This window comes from Ceratotherium simum, chromosome 10 (genome assembly GCF_057802395.1).
Source record: "Ceratotherium simum simum isolate JZ-2026a chromosome 10, ASM5780239v1, whole genome shotgun sequence".
Classification (NCBI taxonomy): Eukaryota; Metazoa; Chordata; class Mammalia; order Perissodactyla; family Rhinocerotidae; genus Ceratotherium; species Ceratotherium simum.
This window is the reverse complement of record NC_141909.1, coordinates 46,584,724-46,602,809: the sequence shown is the minus strand read 5'-3', so window position 1 is coordinate 46,602,809 and position 18,086 is coordinate 46,584,724. Positions and strand designations below refer to the sequence as shown.

General features: G+C 35.6%; 1 protein-coding gene across 2 annotated transcripts in view; it reads right to left on the bottom strand.

Annotated features, from left to right (window-relative positions):
• The window catches only part of DIAPH3 (diaphanous related formin 3), a 480,740-nt gene that overhangs the window by 331,760 nt on the left and 130,894 nt on the right, over positions 1 to 18,086 (bottom strand). For both annotated transcript variants that reach the window (XM_004433600.3, XM_087436004.1), the window contains 4 exons: positions 7,647 to 7,721; positions 7,494 to 7,563; positions 2,798 to 2,934; positions 746 to 851 (listed from right to left, as the gene is read on the bottom strand). In XM_004433600.3, coding sequence (XP_004433657.2) covers positions 746 to 851; positions 2,798 to 2,934; positions 7,494 to 7,563; positions 7,647 to 7,721 — 388 coding nt within the window. The remainder of the gene's footprint in view (positions 1 to 745; positions 852 to 2,797; positions 2,935 to 7,493; positions 7,564 to 7,646; positions 7,722 to 18,086) is intronic.

Sequence of the window (18,086 nt, the reverse complement as noted above, 5' to 3'; positions counted from 1 at the left end):
AAACACTAAAACTATGACTTTTTACTATTAAGTGTGAAACAGATTTACTTCATAGCTATTAGCACGTTGGTTTCCAAATTTTGCTGCACATTAGAAATATCTGAGGACCTTCTAAAAAATCTCAATAGCCAGATCACAACCACATCAATTAAATAAAAGAAAAATTTGGAGGCGAAAGTCAGTTATCAATATTAATAGCAATAAAAACTCTCATCTCTTTAAAAAAGGAGACATTAAATGAATATTAGTTATGCAGCTTGGATACTATAACGTGTAAGTCTAAATGTGATTTTGGAGAAGCATTTAAATATCTTTGAAAGTCTCTATAAGTGTATCTTGGTCTCATTATTACTCATGTAAACTCTCAACTTTTCAGATATAAAAACTAATACAATGAGAAGACATAATTCACTTAATTACCAAAACTTTTTAACAATTACAATAATCGACTAATAAGACTAACATAGAATAAGCAATTCATGGACTATGATTATATATGTTACAGAGAAATCTAGTTAAGTCAACTTCTAGGAAAGTAACCTATGGAAAAATCATCGGTGAACACCAAGTTGAATCTATAAGATACATTACGATACAGTATAAATTAAAATTCTATACATTTATTTAAAATGCTATAAAATATTAAATGGCATGCAGGGTTTCATGCTATAGTGTTAAATACAAGCCAGTCAGAAAATAGTTACAAAACAACTACAATGACATTCATGATATTCATGAAACCTACTTGCAATTGAACTGAATTGTGCCGAAGACCTTCCACAATAGAAAAAAATCTGTCAATTTTTCTTTCTTCTCCAGCTGTCGTTAAAGCTTCTAAAACTTCTTCCAAGCTATTGAAAATTTTGAAATTATTAATTAAATTACAAACAGCAAATAACCCAAATGCCATAACCCAATTGCTTGATCTATTAAAAACTCCAGAGTCACTACTCCTAGGCAACCAACATTTTAAAAGTAGCTTACTGAGTACACATAGCATGTATCAAGCATTAACTATACGTTTTAATTCCTTTATTCCTCATAATAACCCTACGATGACATTTATTCATCAAGCATTTATATGGTGCTTACTATACATAACGCACTATTCGAATCAGTTTACAAATATGAACTCTTTTTAATGTATATAATTCTATGCAGTAGGTATTATTATCCCATATTATAGATTAGAAAATTGAGGCAGAAAAAAGTTAAGCAACTTATCTAAGATCTCACATCTACTAAATGGTAGAGCAAAGATCTGAAATCAGACAGTCTGTGTAGTGAGTACTATGTAAATGCCCTGACCCGCTACACTCTACTTCTTGAGTGTAAGTAAGTGAAGTTCTGGTAGCCAAAAATATATAGTAGTAAGGAATTGTAGTCAAAAGTGAAAAATAATAGTTATGCAAGAACTAGCTACATCTTTAAAGTATAGTTGTGTTACTAGTACCTAGCATACTGTAGAAGCTCACATAGTGTGTGGACCTAGACATGTAGTCCCAAATGTTATTTATATCATTTCGATAACCTATTCTGAAGTCAAGAAATAAAAATAATACGGAAGGGGAGGAAGAAGAAGGAGAAGAAAGTGGAGGAAAAAGAGGATAAAGAAAAAGAAGGGAAAGGAGAGGGAGAAGAAGAGGAGAAAGAAAGGGGAAAGGGAAGGAGAAGGGGAAAGGAAGAGGAGAGAGAAGAAACAGGAAGTAGGAGAGGAAGGAGGGAAGCAGAGAAAGGAGGAGTAGAAAGGAAGAAAGGGGTAGGGGCAGCACAGGAAGTATTTTGTATGTCAACACTCAATTCACTGTTAGCTTTCTATGTCAAAATTAATATGGCCTTTTTAAAGCGGGAAAGGGAAAGTGCTAAAGCTGTATGCCTGGCTTTGCATGCTGGGATTGCAGCAGGTACGGCCTCGTCCACAGAGAACACCCTAGAGGGCTGAGTGGTGCCTGCTGACTGGTTGGAGAACCAGTCTAAATTGAGCAACTCAATAGTCCCCGGCCACAGCTGGATCACCTCAAGGACAATTTTCAAATGTGTACAAGAGGTTCCACTTACAGGGCTCTGCCTACCCTCATATGAGAAGGCTATTTTTGTTTGTTCTTTTGGTTGTCCAGTCTTTATATCCTTATCCTTTTTAAAAGGCATTTTAAATAATTTTTAAAGGCTTCCTTGTAACAAGAACTCCAATTTTCTTTAAAAATAAAAAAGGTTTATCTTATAAAATAAAGGTTTTATCTTACAAAGGTTTTTTATAAAGCTTTTAATATATATGTAATGGTCTTTTAGTTACAACCCTAACAAATGGGGATAATGTCTTTAAAATTTACAGGTTTAGTATATACTTTATGGTCAAGGACTATGTCCCTCAACCAGTAAAGTACTATTACATACTTTCTAAATCACTTTCTAAATCTGCCTTACATATAGATTTTCACATAGTAGGTTGTTTGCTTTTACAAGAGAATATACATGACCTACAGTTTGAATTAATTCTGTCTGAAAAAAAAAATCACATAAGAAACAGAACTCGTTTGTATATTTTTCAAAGTCTTCATTTAGAACATGTTGATGAAATCAGTTTTTCATAGAAACATGTTAGCCCATAAATACTACATCAATTAAGAGAAATAATTATTACTCAAACATTTCTGTTCAGCCAATACGAATCTAAATCGGCAGCTTAAGTATACTTCACTTAAGTAAATTCTAGTCTAAAATAGAATAGATAAGGAAAACATTAATCAAACTGTATTAAATTATTAAATAATTAGAGAAATAGGTTGAGAAGACTTACATGCTTTCCTCCCCTACAATGCATACTGCAGAGAGGAGTTTAACCACATCTGTCATCATGTTGGGGTGCTCGGGATCGATCGCTTTGGCTAATAAAGAAAGACTCCTCTCTTCACTCATAATTCTTTCCAAGCCATACTGTAACATTTTGGAAATAAGAGGTTAAATGTTAGTTGGTTGGCAAAATAGTGCCCTGAAGAAAATGTAGTTATTAAAAAAACGTTTATAGGATAATATATTTTTATACTTAGTAAAACTTAAAAATATAAAGAATGTATAACATCCTAAAAAAATTCATAAAGTATTCACTTTACATTAAGAACTACGACACTCAACTAAATACAGATAACCCCTCAAAAGTGATTTTACAACAATACGATTGATAATTATTAAGATAGATGAGAGGCCAATTGGAAAAAGGGAGAAAAGTGAGGAAGGCTGAGATTTCCCAACAGGAATATACAAAATGAACAGTCAGATATTGAACCAGACACCGAAGGCATGAAGAACTTTCCTGGGAAGGAAGGTTGGTGAGAGATTTCGCACCAGCAGTAAATACACAGATCAGCATCACCCCAGAGAAATATAATGTGAACCACATGTGCAATGTTAAGTTTTCAAGCAAAAAGTCAAACTAATTTTAATGAAATTAATCCAATATATCGAAAACATTATCGTTTCAACACATAATATAAAACATTTATTGATGAGATTATTTTACATTTTTTTTCTTCCTAAGTATTCAAAATCCAGTGTGTATTTTATACTTTCAGCACATCCCCATTCCGACTAGCCACATTTCAAGTGCTCAGTAGCCACATGTGGCAACCACACTATACAGTGCAGGCCTAGACAGCAACACTTAGCTCATAAATGGACAAAAACTGAAGCATGATTTAGGCAGATACTATGTGGAAACCGCCATAAGGAGCATACGTATTCTGATCAGAACAATATTTTACCATCAGAAAGACAAGGCAGTTGTAAACACATAATTTTATAAATGGGATGATTTTGGATAAGGACAAAGTTGATTTGCTACTGCCAGGATGTCACAGCCAATTAGAAGATAAGGAGTTATGTTAGTGACAGTGTTTTGCTATAAGGATGTATACATCTCTTAGGGCCCACTTATAATCTATGGAGATATGCATCAAATAACAGAGGATGAATAGATGCAGTAAAACAATTATTATTTATCTACCATGCAACCCAGAGAATCCTCCTCAAGAGTGAGAAGTTGGTTGATGAGAATTACTACTAAGAACTAAAAAAGGACTTTAATCTCAATTGCAGACTTAAGAACTATGGCTTAAACTCAAAATTAGCAGTAGATATAACTATCAAACTTGAATCTATAACGAGCTTACACCCAAACGCTTTGAGTGTTATGAAATCCTATTCATAAGATTCCTATGTGGTACATGGTACTTATGTAAAGAAGCCTTCACACTGTGCTGAAATACTGCATTTGCTTTAAACCACTAAGGAACACAGGTACAGAGGAGGAAGCACAAACAGATGGGCCAAGGGCCGCTGGATATGATTTTGGGAGAGACTTCTCTGTCTTGTTGGTGATAGGGAAAAGTTTACAAAGTGACAGCTAAACCAGCCCGGAAATGTCCACTTTTGTGATGCCCCGGGCTGTTTCATAACTGGAAACAAAGAACAAAAAAGCAGGCATGGGGCCAGAGACTACAATATGCCTCAACAATCATTTCATGGAATTGTCAGAGGCTTATAAAGTACCACTTAGATCCAATTCAAAAAGTTAATCATTCAATGCTTACCAAGTACCAAAGGGCTGCCTCTGTCCTAAGAAACCTGAGGATTGAGTAAATCTTGCCTCCACATTTCCTCTTCATTTCCCACCCACCTGACTATCTGTAGCCAGTGCCTGCCCCTCTAGAATCAGAATCCTGTGGCTCCTCCAGCCACTTCAAGGCAATTCATACTTATTTCCTCCAAGTTGTACTACCTACCTTCTCTGTCAAGCCCTCCGGCCCTAAACCATCACGTGTGAAGGGCGGAATAGAAGCATTCTCTGATTTCAAGGTTCTGACCATCATCCTGTGACCTCCTCAATGCTCCATCATAGGCAATATTCTCTGATTGTGCTAACATAAAAATATGTAGTGTTCTTTTTAAGACTGGAATGAGGTCAGATTACCACTACTCAGTGTCTAGAACTAAAAACAGAATTGCTGCCTACTTGTATAAAATTACTCTCAATTATTTAAAAAACAAAACAAAAACTGTTCAGTCTGTGAGAGAAATAGTCAACTTACCAGTGTTGGCATCTAAAGTGCATTTAATGAACGCAATTATAAGGTTAGAGAGGTGGTGACAAATTTTGGAAGGTCTAAGGGAGTCTGTCTCTCTACTGTCAAAGATCCACTCTGGATTATATGAAAACTCATGTGTTCTAAACTTAGGACCAATGCCAGATTCCATCTGCATTCTACGTGAGGCCCATTATTACCTAATAGATGGAATTTCAGGCCACTGAAGATGTGTTAGGTAGGGGAAGGTTAATACCCTACATCCCTGTGTAGGATGCCTAACACTACATTAACGACCACCCCTGATGGGTTAATCTCAGTAGCAGAGATAACGTGAGTAAAGGGGCTGAGCTTCAGGAACAAAGCACCCTTGCTGGGGATGCACATCTCAAGGCAACACAGAAGAAGTTAACTGACCAACATGGAGTCCCTGTTCTAATTACTTTTTAATTTAAAGAGATTAACTTTTCATATTGACTTTTATTTTCTTTCTAAAAAATATTCACAATCTTCTTCCATTTAAAAAATACTTAGTCCAATTTAGTGTTATAAGAAATTTACTTTCATTCGATGTTATCAAATTTGCACATTATATTAATTATATAATTACTAATACCAAATAAGGTACACATTTTTTTCTCAAAGTCTATATTTTTCATCATTCAATGAACTCTCGTCAAGACTGCACAGTGAGGTATAGGAAAAGCCATCAACCAGTCTTGAGGAAAAAAAAAACTTTACTAAAAATTTCAGACATTATAATACTAATTCCAAGAATCAATAACTTTTTAGTGTTACTTGTACAGGTGATAGAAATGCAAATAGCAGTATATTCCAGCTCCACATATACAAATTACAAGGAACATAATATGTTATTATGAGAATAAATTATACTATATTAATTAGAATACAAAAACAAAGTTTACTCCCTCTCCAATTCAGTCTCAAAGCTAGCACGAATATTATCTTCTATATACTGTCTCACTTGAACCATGATATTCTTCTCAAATACTAATTATGATCCACATGCCTCTTTGGTTTGAAAAAACATTCCTGGGTTTCCTCTACTCTCAGCCTTTCTATCACTAGTGAAATTTCCAATTCCTACAGTCTCACTTTAGAAGGAGCCTCCTAAAGCAAGATTATGGACTCAATGTGGAAAGCTCTCTCCCCCTCAGCAATTTCTGATTCCTTCATTAATTTATTCTTAAGACATTCTACAAAAGGCTCCTTAATACATCTATAATCTAATGCTCACAGAACAAGTTCAATATAGAAAGGACTTGTGATTTCTACATCAGATATTTTCCTTAAAAAATATATCTGACTGGAGGGGACAGGGAGGTGAAAAATATTTCATTGGTTAAAAATAGAAAACTGAGCTCCAGAAAATGCTCAAAAATACATAACTCAAAAAGACATAAATAGTTAGAAAATATAAGTATTTGCTACATTTAGTAAAAAGAAATATAAACGTTAATAATTTAAATACCAGTTCTTAAGTGTGTAGTCTTCTAAAGGTTTACTTAAAAGTGAGAATAAGGTGAAATACTAAGAATTAAAATTATTCAGAAATATACAGATGGTTTTGGAATTAAACACAAATCATCACACCACCATAAGTAAAATTTCCTTTCCTGCTGTCTAACAGCAACTAAAACACCTATCATTATTGCACACATCATGAGGTAATGTTTTTAGATGTTGGAGTTAAAGATGGCACAGGATAGAGCAAATTTCTGCAATTAACCATATTAAAAAAAATAGAAAAGAAACAATGCAGATAAATCTAACTTCAGTAAAAGCTTAAAGTATTTCTTTCTTGTAATGTATCATCTTTAAACCTGCAAATGCTACAGATACACCATATTATATTTCATTTCAATATTACTTGTATTAAGCATCATTGCTCCATTTCAGGGACCTGTTCATATCTGTTTACACTAATTTCATTATAGATTTAAATTCCTAGACTATAAAAACAACCTCTTTCCAATTTCATTCTTTGTTAATAAGTATTACTGGAGACCACATTGAATAATCATGTATGATTTCAAAGCTGATTCATTCTATACTTTTGAAAATTAAAAAAGAGAGGGAGAGATGAAGAGGGGAAATTAAAAAAAAAGGAGAGAAAGGAAGGGAGAGAGGCAGGGAGGGAGAGAGAATTAATCTACACCTGAGGAGTTAAGCATCTGAAGAGGGTCCATTCATCCTCAAGTTTCTCCTGTTGGGAGATAGTTGATTTGATACAAAACTAGAAATCAATACAATATTTTTTTCCAATATGTACTGAAGGACATATCAAAGTAATACATCACTTTACTGCAAATTCTTTATTACACAGTTCTAATTCATAAGCCCACTATAAGAACTAGTGAAGAACAAATATAATATGATTACCTATGAACATACCTGCGTATTCATCAAGGCCTTTAGACACTGTATGACTTTGTGTTGATTCTTCTTTACAATTTTTTCTTGCCTGCATTGGCATAAGACATCAGAGTTGAAATTACCATTGGACATGCAACTGTAGCTTAACTGAAAATAATTAGCAATACTTACATTTTGCCACTAATCAATTTTTCCAAAATGTCCAGTAATATTCCAAGCCCCTCGTGTCCGAAGCTTTCTACCCAACTGAAAAACAGAAAAAAAAGAAACGCAGTTGCACATTAAGTCAGTATTCTAGTTTGGAATATCACAATAATGCTACTACAAACATTTTACACGTGTTATATTCTAATGTAAATACAATGTAAGAATAACATCACGTACAAATCATTCATGCTTCATAACTGTAGTCGTGAAAGAGCAAAAATAGAATAAGCCAGTGGTGTGCTGACCCCAGCTTGCACTGGCCTTGTGAAAGCTAATCGTGCCCATTTCTTCCATGCTCCGTGTCCAGTAACATCATCTTAATAGCTAAAAATCTGCCATGTTGTACATCAGTATGTACATCAAGAAATCAGCAAATGCTGCCAATCAGAGCACCCCCCAACCCAAGATTTGGTTGTTAAACATTTACCAGCCCACCACTGGATAAGGCTCACCTTGTACTGTTCCAAAGAGCAGAAATTGAGCAAGTGAGTAAGATTTAAAGAAGGAAGACTCAGAGCTACATAAAGAATAAAGGTTATTGAAAAAATTAACCAAAATATTAAAAAGCGATGTTTTAGGAGAATTTCCCAAACCACTAAAATGCATCCTTACAAATGTTAATAACTTTCTAAGTTTCAAAGTTCAATTGTTTTTAAAAAAAAAAAAAAGAGCTTCATCGTTTTTTAAACAAATGTTTTCATCTTCACCAAACTGCCTCTATTCGAATCATAAACCCAATGATACAATCACAGTACTGTATGTAATTAGGACATCACTGCCAATAGACAATAGCTCACCTCAATTAAAGGAAGACTACCTTAATAAAAATTAATACATTTTTACCAGTGGTGTTTGGAAAGCCTAGGACAATAAATAAATAAAATAATGGTAACAATTTGTCTTCAAAAAAGTGGGAGAAAGAAAAAGATAAAAATGTCTGTTTGTATATATATTTGTATGTATGTATGATTTTACACGTGTAGCCTTTGAAAATGGAATGTTAAAAACAAAATTTCATGCAATAATCAAAAGCAGGACATTATAAAGAATAAAATCAAAAAGTTTAAGTCGCGTACCAGATACTATATAACATTCCCCATGAAAATAAGAAGAGTAAAAACAAAATGTAACACATTAAAATTAAAATATTGTTTTAAAAAATTCATCTTCTTTTGTATACTTCTGTGAACACAGCTTCATCACCTATAAATATTCAGAATTTGATTTTACCCCCATCACCACCAAAACAAAGTAATTTGCCATTTAAATTGGCAGACTCTTGTCACACTATTTTACTCATCTCTTCTCTGTGAAAACCACTAATTCAAGACTACACTTAAACAGGAAAGATACTCCCCTATAAAAGCAAAGATCGCTATTACGGTTAAGGTGAGAAAAAAACTTAAAAAGAAGTTGACGTTTCCAAACCAAGATGCTACTTCAAAAGTGAAGAGTTTACTCTCTACTATCAGCAAAAGACAGATTACCCGTAGGCGTTTCAAATCTTGCTTTCATGTTTCATGAAAACACCTACAGCATCCCGCTTAACTGTTTGCCTTGTTGACATCCTATTCTGTATTTATTCTTATTTCATATGCAGCAGGGAAGCTTGAAATCAAACACATAAAGAGTAATTTGAGAGTTTTACTTGGGCTGGCACTGAGACAGACTTGGATCATGAGGCCCTCCTGTGTTAGCATCTCACAGTGGGACTTCAATATTTTGTTTGAAGTGAATTTTCAACCATTTCTATATTCCAAAGTATATCCATACAGATATTCTAAAGCTAATATAAATAGTTTAGGATTATTCATACTGCTACTACCTTCAATCATTGCAGAAAATAAAGTTATTATTCCTAAACTGACTTATGCTAAAATCTAAACTGCCTTATGCTAAAATTATGTCAATATAATAAAAAGACTTTGTTGCACTTAATATGCTTATGTCGGAACCCACTATAAAATTTAGGAAGCATATCAATCCGAGTGAATCAAGTTAAGTCTCCTGGTCTGAGTAATTATTAATAGAACATATAGCTATTTTCAAAACTTACCATCCCTAAGATAACAACTATAACTAGAAGAGTGGGACTCACAGAAGTTCTCAAATCAACTATTTCTGGACCTACTACATAACTCTCTTCTACATTATAAAATATGAATTATTAAAGTAAAACTTATGTCCACTCATGTAATACATGTAAACTAATTCTCTATAAAACAAACATTAAAGTTGAATGTAAAGAAGCATTATATTCAATTACTTTATACTACAGCCTTAACTCACGGTGGGAATTAATTTCTCAACAATAAAATCAGAGAGTTTGGCAACAACCTTCAGAAAGCCTGATTACACTTTACTTTTCATAAAAGTATCAAAAACAAGAAAAGTGAGACAGGATGAGAGGAGAGGAAGCAAAGATGCTCAATAACAAAAGAAACACTATAATATTTAAACATAAAAAGAAAGCTGATGAAAGTACTTTATTTGAAAAGGTAATTAAAACACAAATTAAATACACCTAAAACGTCTCCCTGTTTTCTTAAAATTTTGCAGGGCCAACATATTGTTGTACTCACAGGTTGTCATTCACAAACCCATTCTCTCAAAACCTCCACCCCATCCCCACCCCTACTATTTTCAGCAATATTATTTTTAAGGATGGGGCAAATATCACTTCCTATCTCTTCTGGAAAAGATGTTCAAGACAAAAAGTGACATTGAGTAAGTAGGTCTGCTGTCCTGACAGGGGTTTATTGAAATCCATAGCTTTCTACAAAAGTGAAAAATTTCTCATGATCAGTGTAAGAAGCAACTTGGAAAAAAAATCATCAACTGATCTATAAATGATCAATCTTCAGGAAACCAAATCTGTACAACGTATTCTGTGCCTGTCAGCATAGTACCATCAGGCATTATGTGGTTTAACTATAAACTGCATTCATGGATGAATAAGCACTGTGCAAATGTTTCTTCCTCATGAATAGAAATGACATAGAGATTAGTATGACATTTGTATTGGGAAAAATTGCTTTAAAATAGCAAAAAGTAATGTGCTAAGTACTAATTTAACACAAAATCTACCTCTTAAAATTCTGTAACAGAAAATATCAAACTTATCTCTTTTAATTGCTTCAAGAAAAACTTCTAAGTATATTACCATTTAGCACTTCCTAGTAGGGGTCTCAAAGTAGGAGAAGAGGTGACGAGGTAATAGAAGAAGGAGAAAAAAAAAAAAAGAGGGAGATGGAGAGCAGTTCTCCAGGATTAAATGAATGTTCAAACCGCCTCTGAATGTTCAAAGCAGCTTAGGCTTTGAAATTCAGTTATTGCTTCCAGAGACACAGGATGAAGTCAAAAGTGTGCAAAGTGGTTTCAACGTATTGTTGGCTTTATGAAGCAAATACAGTCACCTTGTTGAGCAGAAGACCCAATAGTCAGGGCTCAGATTTACTTCCTGGACAAAGGAACAAAGCACTATCCATGTATGTTTCCCACAGACTAAAGTTCAAGTTGCCTCTCTTCCCAAATGTGCTCTAAGGAAGGGAAAGACAAATGCCTCATGGATTGTCACAGCTGGAATAAACCTACCAGATCATAAGGGTGACCTCACCTGTCGCTTACACCTGGAAGATAGGGACCATTTCTTACTTATTTTTGAATCCCCAGCACCTAGAACACACTAAGCCCTCAATAAATGGTTTGAGAATGAAACTGAATCTCCTTCCTTTTTTATATACAAGGAAAAGAACATGCAGAGAGAGGTTAGGATCGCTGAGAAACACCATCTACGTCTGCCTGCTGCCCAGGCTCACACCCTTACTTTATAGGCATAGAAAAAGGAACAAAGAGATGACACATTCTATGCAGCATCATTGAGCCTGTCTCAACCTTCACGCCAGAAACATCAATTCTGATTTCAGGACTGGTACTTATCCATACTGAACCAAGGATGATGAATCTGGAGTCCCCGTCCTACATCACACTTTAGAACTTGATTGCTACTCGAAGGGTGATGTTCAGCACAACTAAAACTCAAGTGTTCATTAACAAAGTCAGTGAGCCTTTAGTAAGGCGCTCACTGTGCGCTTGACGCTGCACTAGGTGTGAGAAATACAAAACTGAATAAAACATGTTCTCTGCCCTTGAAAGGATAACAGACTAGTGGTTGAAACAAATGTTGAGCAAAACTATTTCCATAATGTAACAAGTGCTACAATCATGGTACTAAGGGAACACAAGGTGCAGCAACTACCTCTCCTTGGAACAAAGCAGCTGACGTCTGACCCGAGTCTTGAAGGATAAGTCATAGAAAGGAAGAGAGGTTTCTAAGCCAGAGGGAATACATGAAAAGACATTAAAAATGAAACACATGGCCTGTGCTGAGTACCACACGTGGCTGTATCAGACATAAAGCCAAACAGGTAGGAAGGAGTTTGTGAAAAATCTATATACAATGCATGGGCAATGGGAAGCTATTAAAGGATTAGGCATATGTGGTAGGCAGGGTCATCTCACCCTTGCCCCCCAAAAGATGGCCACATCCTAAAACCAGAACCTATGATTATATTACCTCACATAGCAAAGAGGGATTAAAAAGAGAATTAAAGTTGCTAATCAGATGACTTTAAAATAGGAGATTACCCTAGATTATCTGGGTAGATTCAATTTAATTACATGTTTCTTAAAAGCTCAGACCCTTTCCCAGCTGGATTAGAGAGATGAGGTGGAAGAAAGAAGAGAGATTCAAAGCACGAGAGGAACTCAACTTGCCTTTACAGGCTTTAAAGATAGAGGAAAGGGAACATGAGCCAAGCAATGTAGGTGGGCTCTAAAAGCTGAGAAAATCCTAAATTGACAACTAGCAAGGAAATAAGGCTGTCAGTCCGACAGCTGCAAGAAACTGAATTCTGCCAACAACCCAAATGATCAAGAAAAGAGTTAAGTCTTCTCATTCATGAACACAGGATCTCTCACCACTTATTTAGACCTTCTTTGATTTCTTTCATCATGATTTTGTAGTTTTCAGCATGAAAGTCCTGTACATAATTTGTTAGATTTACAAAAGAGTTCTGTTTTGTTTTTTGGAGCAATTGGTGTTGTTTTCCAAAAGTTCATTGCTAATATATAAAAATAGAATTGATTGTTTTTCTCGAGTAAAAAACATAAATTTACCCTCTTAAGAGTACAGTACAATATTGTCAACTATTTGCACATTGTTGTATAACAAACCTCTAAAATTTTTTCATCTTGCAAAATACAATTGACTTCTGTTTATCTTGAATCCTGCAATCTTGCTGTACTGATTAATTCTAGGAGTTTTTGTAGATTCTTTGAACTTTCCTGCGTAAACCATCATATCATCTGCAAATAGGGACAGTTCTATTTCTTCCTGATTCATATGCATTTCATTTTTTCCCCTCATTGCTCTGGCTAGAACTTCTGGCGCTGTGTTAGGATTGGTGAGAGCAAACATCCTCGCATTGTTCCCAGTCTGAGGAGAAAAGCTTTCAGTCTTTCACCATTAAATGTAATATTAGCTGTAGGATTTTTGTAGATTCGTGTTATCAAGTTGAGAAAGTACCCCTCTGTATTAGTTTCCCAGAGCTGCTATAACAAAGTACCACAAAGTGGGTGATTAAAACAACAGAAATTTATTCTCATAGTTCTGGAGGCCAGAAGCCCCAAATCAAATTGTCAGCAGGGCCAGGATCGGTCTGAAACTATGGGTAGAATCCTTCCTTGTCTCTTCCTCACTTCTGGTGGTAGCTGTTAATCCAAGATTCCTGACCTTCATCATCACATGACGCTCTCTGAGTCTCTTCTTTTATTCTGATAAGGACCAAGTTATATTAGATTAAGAGCCCACTCTATTCCCTTATAACCTCATCTTAATTCAATACACCTGTAATGACCCTATTTCCAAATAAGGTCACATTCTAGTCACATTCTAAGGTGCCAGTTAGGACTTAAACATATCTTTCTGGGTGACACAATTCAAGCTGTAACATCTATTCCTATTTTTCTGAGTTATCATGAATAGGTGTTGAGTTTTACCAGATGCTTTGTCTGCATCAACTGATAGAATCATGCAATTTTTCTTCTTTAGCCTCACTGACACAGTGCATTACAATAAGGACTTTTGTGTCTATATTCATGACGGACATTGGTCTGTAAATTTGGGCTTTTGGAGTTTGTTTTTGTTTTGTTATTGTCTTTGGTTTTGCTATCAGTACCAGCTTCATAAATTGTGAATTGTTCCCTACTCTCGTATTTTCTGGAACAGACAGTGTAAAATTGGTATTAATTTTTCTTTAAATGTCGGGTAAAATTCTCCAGTGAATTCATCTGTACTTGAAGATATTTTTGGGAGTTTTAAAATAGTAATTCCATTTCCTTACTAGTCAGAGGACTATTCAAATTTTTTATTTCATATTGGGTGTGTTATAATACTTTGTGTTTCTCGAAGAATGTCTTTTCATCTAAGTTATCAAATTTGTGTGTTTAAAGTTGTTTGTAGTGTTCTCTTATTACTCTGTTGATGTAAGGTCTGTAGTGAGATTCCAGTTTCATTTCTGATACTGGTAATTCGTGTCTTCTCTTTTTTCTTCATCAATATTAATAGAAGTTTGTCAATTTTATTAATCTTTCCAAAAGACCAACTCCTTGCTTCATTGATTTCCTCTGTTGTTTGGCTGTTTTCAATTTAACTGATTTCTGATCTTTATTATTTTCTTCCTTCTGCTGCTTTGGGTTTATTTTGCTCTTCTTCTTCCTAGAGCCTTGAGGTGATAACTAAAATTGATTTGAGCTTTTTCTTCTTTTCTAATGTATGTGTTAAGTGCTATAAATTTTCCTCTCGGTACTGCTTTAGGTGTGTCCCACAATTTTTGAAATGTTGTATTTTCATTTAGTTTCGTGTATTTATTTCCCTTGAGACTTCCTCTCTGATCCATGGATTACATAGAAGTATGTTGTTTACTTTCTAAATGTTTAGAAGTCTTCCTGTTATTGACTTCTAGTTTGAGTGCAGTGTGGTAAGAGAACACATTCAGTATCATTTCAATTTTTTTAATTTCATGAGGTTTGCTTTATGGACCAAGATATGGTCTATCCTGGTGTGTGTTCTGCAGACATGAGAATAGGTATTCTGTTATTGTTATAGAGTGTCATATATAACAGATATAACATAATGTGTCATGTGGTGTTCTATAAATATATATTATATCCTTTTGCTTGATAGTGGTGTTGAGTTCTTCTATATCTTTAGTGATTTTCTGTCTAGTTGTTCTATCAACTGTTGACAGAGAGTGTTGTGAAGTCTCCAAATCTAATTGTGGATTTATCTATTTCTCCTTTCAGTTCTATTATTTTCTGCTTCATATATTTTGCACATCTGTGGTTTTACAGATGCACATTTAGAATTGGTCTTTTCATGGACTGATCCATTTATCATCATATAAAAACCACTCTAGGATCCGGCCCAGTGGTGTAGTGGTTAAGTTCACACGCTCTGCTTCAGCAGCCCAGGGTTCACAGGTTCGAATCCTGGGCACAGACCTACACACCACTCATCAAGCCATGCTGTGGCAGTGTCCCACATAAAGCAACTAGAATGATGTACAACTATGACATACAACTACCTACTGGGGCTTTGGGGAGGAAAAAAAGGAAAAAAGGAGGAAGATTGGCAACAGATGATAGCTCAGGGCCAATCTTCCTCAAAAAAAAAAAAAAGGAATTGTGATTTTTAAAGAAAAAAAAAGCCACAACTCCTTGTTTTTTCTTTTTTTTGGCTGAGGAATATTGGCCCTGAGCTAACATCTGTTGCCAATCTTCCTCTTTTTTTGTTTGAGAAGACTGTCCCTGGGCTAACATCTGTGCAATCTTCCTCCACTTTATATGTGGGTCGCCACCACAGTGTGGCTGAGGAGTGGTGTAGGTCCGTGCCTGGGAATTTAACCACTACACCACAGGGCCAGCCCCTACAACTGCTTTCTTTTGATTAATGTTTGTATGATATACCTTTTATTACCTTTTTACTTTCAATGTGCCTATATCAATATATTTGAAGCAAATTTCTGACAGAAAGCATATAATTAGGTGACGTTTTTTAATCCACTCTGTCAGTCTCCTTTAATTGGCATATTTAAACCATTTACACTTAATGTAATTATTAATATGTTAAGGCTTCAGTCTACTATTTATTTTGGGGGTTTTGTTGGCTCTGTTTCGTGTTTATCTTCTTTTCCCTGCCTTCTTGCGGTTTACTTGAACATGTTTTAGAATTTCATTTTGATTTGTGTTTTTTATGTAAATCTCTTTGTATAATTTTTTTAGTGGTTGTTCCAGGTATTACATCATAATGTATCACAAGTCTATTGGTGTCATCATTTTACAAGTTTGAGTTAATTGCAGAAATATTCTCTCCTATTATGGATTGAACACAGTCTCTCAAAATTCAGAATTGAAACCCAAATCCACAACGTGACTATATTTGGAGACAAGGCCTTTAAAGAAGAAATTAAGGTTAAATGAGGTCATAAGGGTAGGACCCTAATCCAGTATGACTAGTGTCCTCATAAGACAAGGAAGAGACACCAGCGATACAAGCCCACAGAGAAAACGCCATGTGAGGACACAGCAAGACATGGGCCATCTGCAGGCCAACGAAAGAGGCCTCAGAAGAAACCAACCCTGCTGGCACCTTGATCTTAAGACTTCCAGCCACCAGAACTGTGACAAAATAAATTTCTATTGTTTAAGCCACGCAGTCTATAGCATTTTGCTGGGCAGCCCTAGCAAACAAATATACCTCCCTTTACCCTCCTCATTTATAGTATAATTATTTTAAGTATTTCCTCTACATACATTTAAAACCACAGTGTTATAATTTTTGCTTCTACCATCAAACATAATTTAGAAAATTCAAGAGAAGGAAACTCTATTGTATTTACCCATATTTTTTACTTACACTGTACTCTCTTCCTAACATTTCCAGGTGCCTTCTTTAATGATTTCTTTCCTGCTTAGAAAATGTCCTTTAGCCATTCTTTTAGGCTAAGTTTGCTGGCCACAAATTCTCTGGATTTTCCTTCATCTGGGTGTGCCTTGATTTCTCCTTCTTTCTTGAAGGCAAGTTTCACAGCACATAAGATTCTGAGCTGACCAAGTTCTTTGCTTTCTTCTTTTGAACACTGTTTTACCACATAGCTTTTGGCCTCCATAATTTCTGAGGAGAAATCCAATAACATCTGAATTGTTTTTCCCTATAACTAATGTGCCATCTCTTGCTGCTTGCAAGATTTTTGCTCTGTCTTTAGTTTTCAGAAATTTGACTACAATATGTCTTAGTGTGAATTTCTTTGGGTTTATCCTGTTTTTAACGGTCTTCCTCTGACACTGCTCCACTGGAGAAAGGAGAGGCACCAAGTTGATATCGCCAGGTGGGAACAGAAGTCCAAGTTCCCCACTTGGTCTTCACTGACACCTGAGGGGAGAGGTTCCTTGTTACCGAGGACATGAGTGGGAGCCTGGGCTCCCCACCTGGCCTCCATGTACCTTCCTGGCAGGGAGAAGTAGGAATACCTCATTATGCTCACCATGTAACCTTCATTGGCACCAATGGGGAGGTGGAGAGGGTTACCACTAGGTTGTGGTAAAAGTTCTGACTCTCTATTAAGTCTCCTCTGACACCATCCCAGTGAGAAGAGGGAAGAGCACCTCACTACTGCCATCTGGAGGTCTAAGTCCAGGCTCCCTACTTGGTTTTGATGGGGTGGGCAAGGGTGGGCCACCCACCCACCAGTTTTCTTCTCTGGTATCTTGCAGGCATAGACTGGTTATTGTCAAAGTTTTCTGTCTTGTTGGTTGCCCCTTCGGCTTAGGAGAGCGGGCTTTTGTTGAAACTTTTGTCTGTGTCTATTGGCATTTCTGCGTTGCCAACTTCTTTTTCTCCAAATCTGGGATAAGGAAGGCAAAAAAACCTGTAGAACTCACCAACACGTCGTTTCTTGAGTCCCAAGGTTACTAGTCTATGCGCTATCTTGTAGCTGTTTCATATGTAATGTCTAGGTTTTTTAGTTAAGACTTAGAGGAGGAATAGGCAAAAGTACATTTACTCCACCATCACAGAAACACAAGTCTGAAACATCCACTGGTCAAGTGTGAGACTAGGCAGAAGCTCCCACCAAGGCACCTAAGAAAAGGCAGTGACTTGTAGTAAGAGGAAAACCAAGTAAAGATGAGATGACAAATCCTAAGGAAAGAGAAAGTTTTGAAAAGAGAAGAATCTAGAGTCAACTGCTGAAGTGAGGTCAAATTAAAAAACTGAATTCAAGAGAAGTTTATAAATAACTCTGTAGGAGTGCAATTCTGATTACAGAAGAGTTAAAGAAGAAA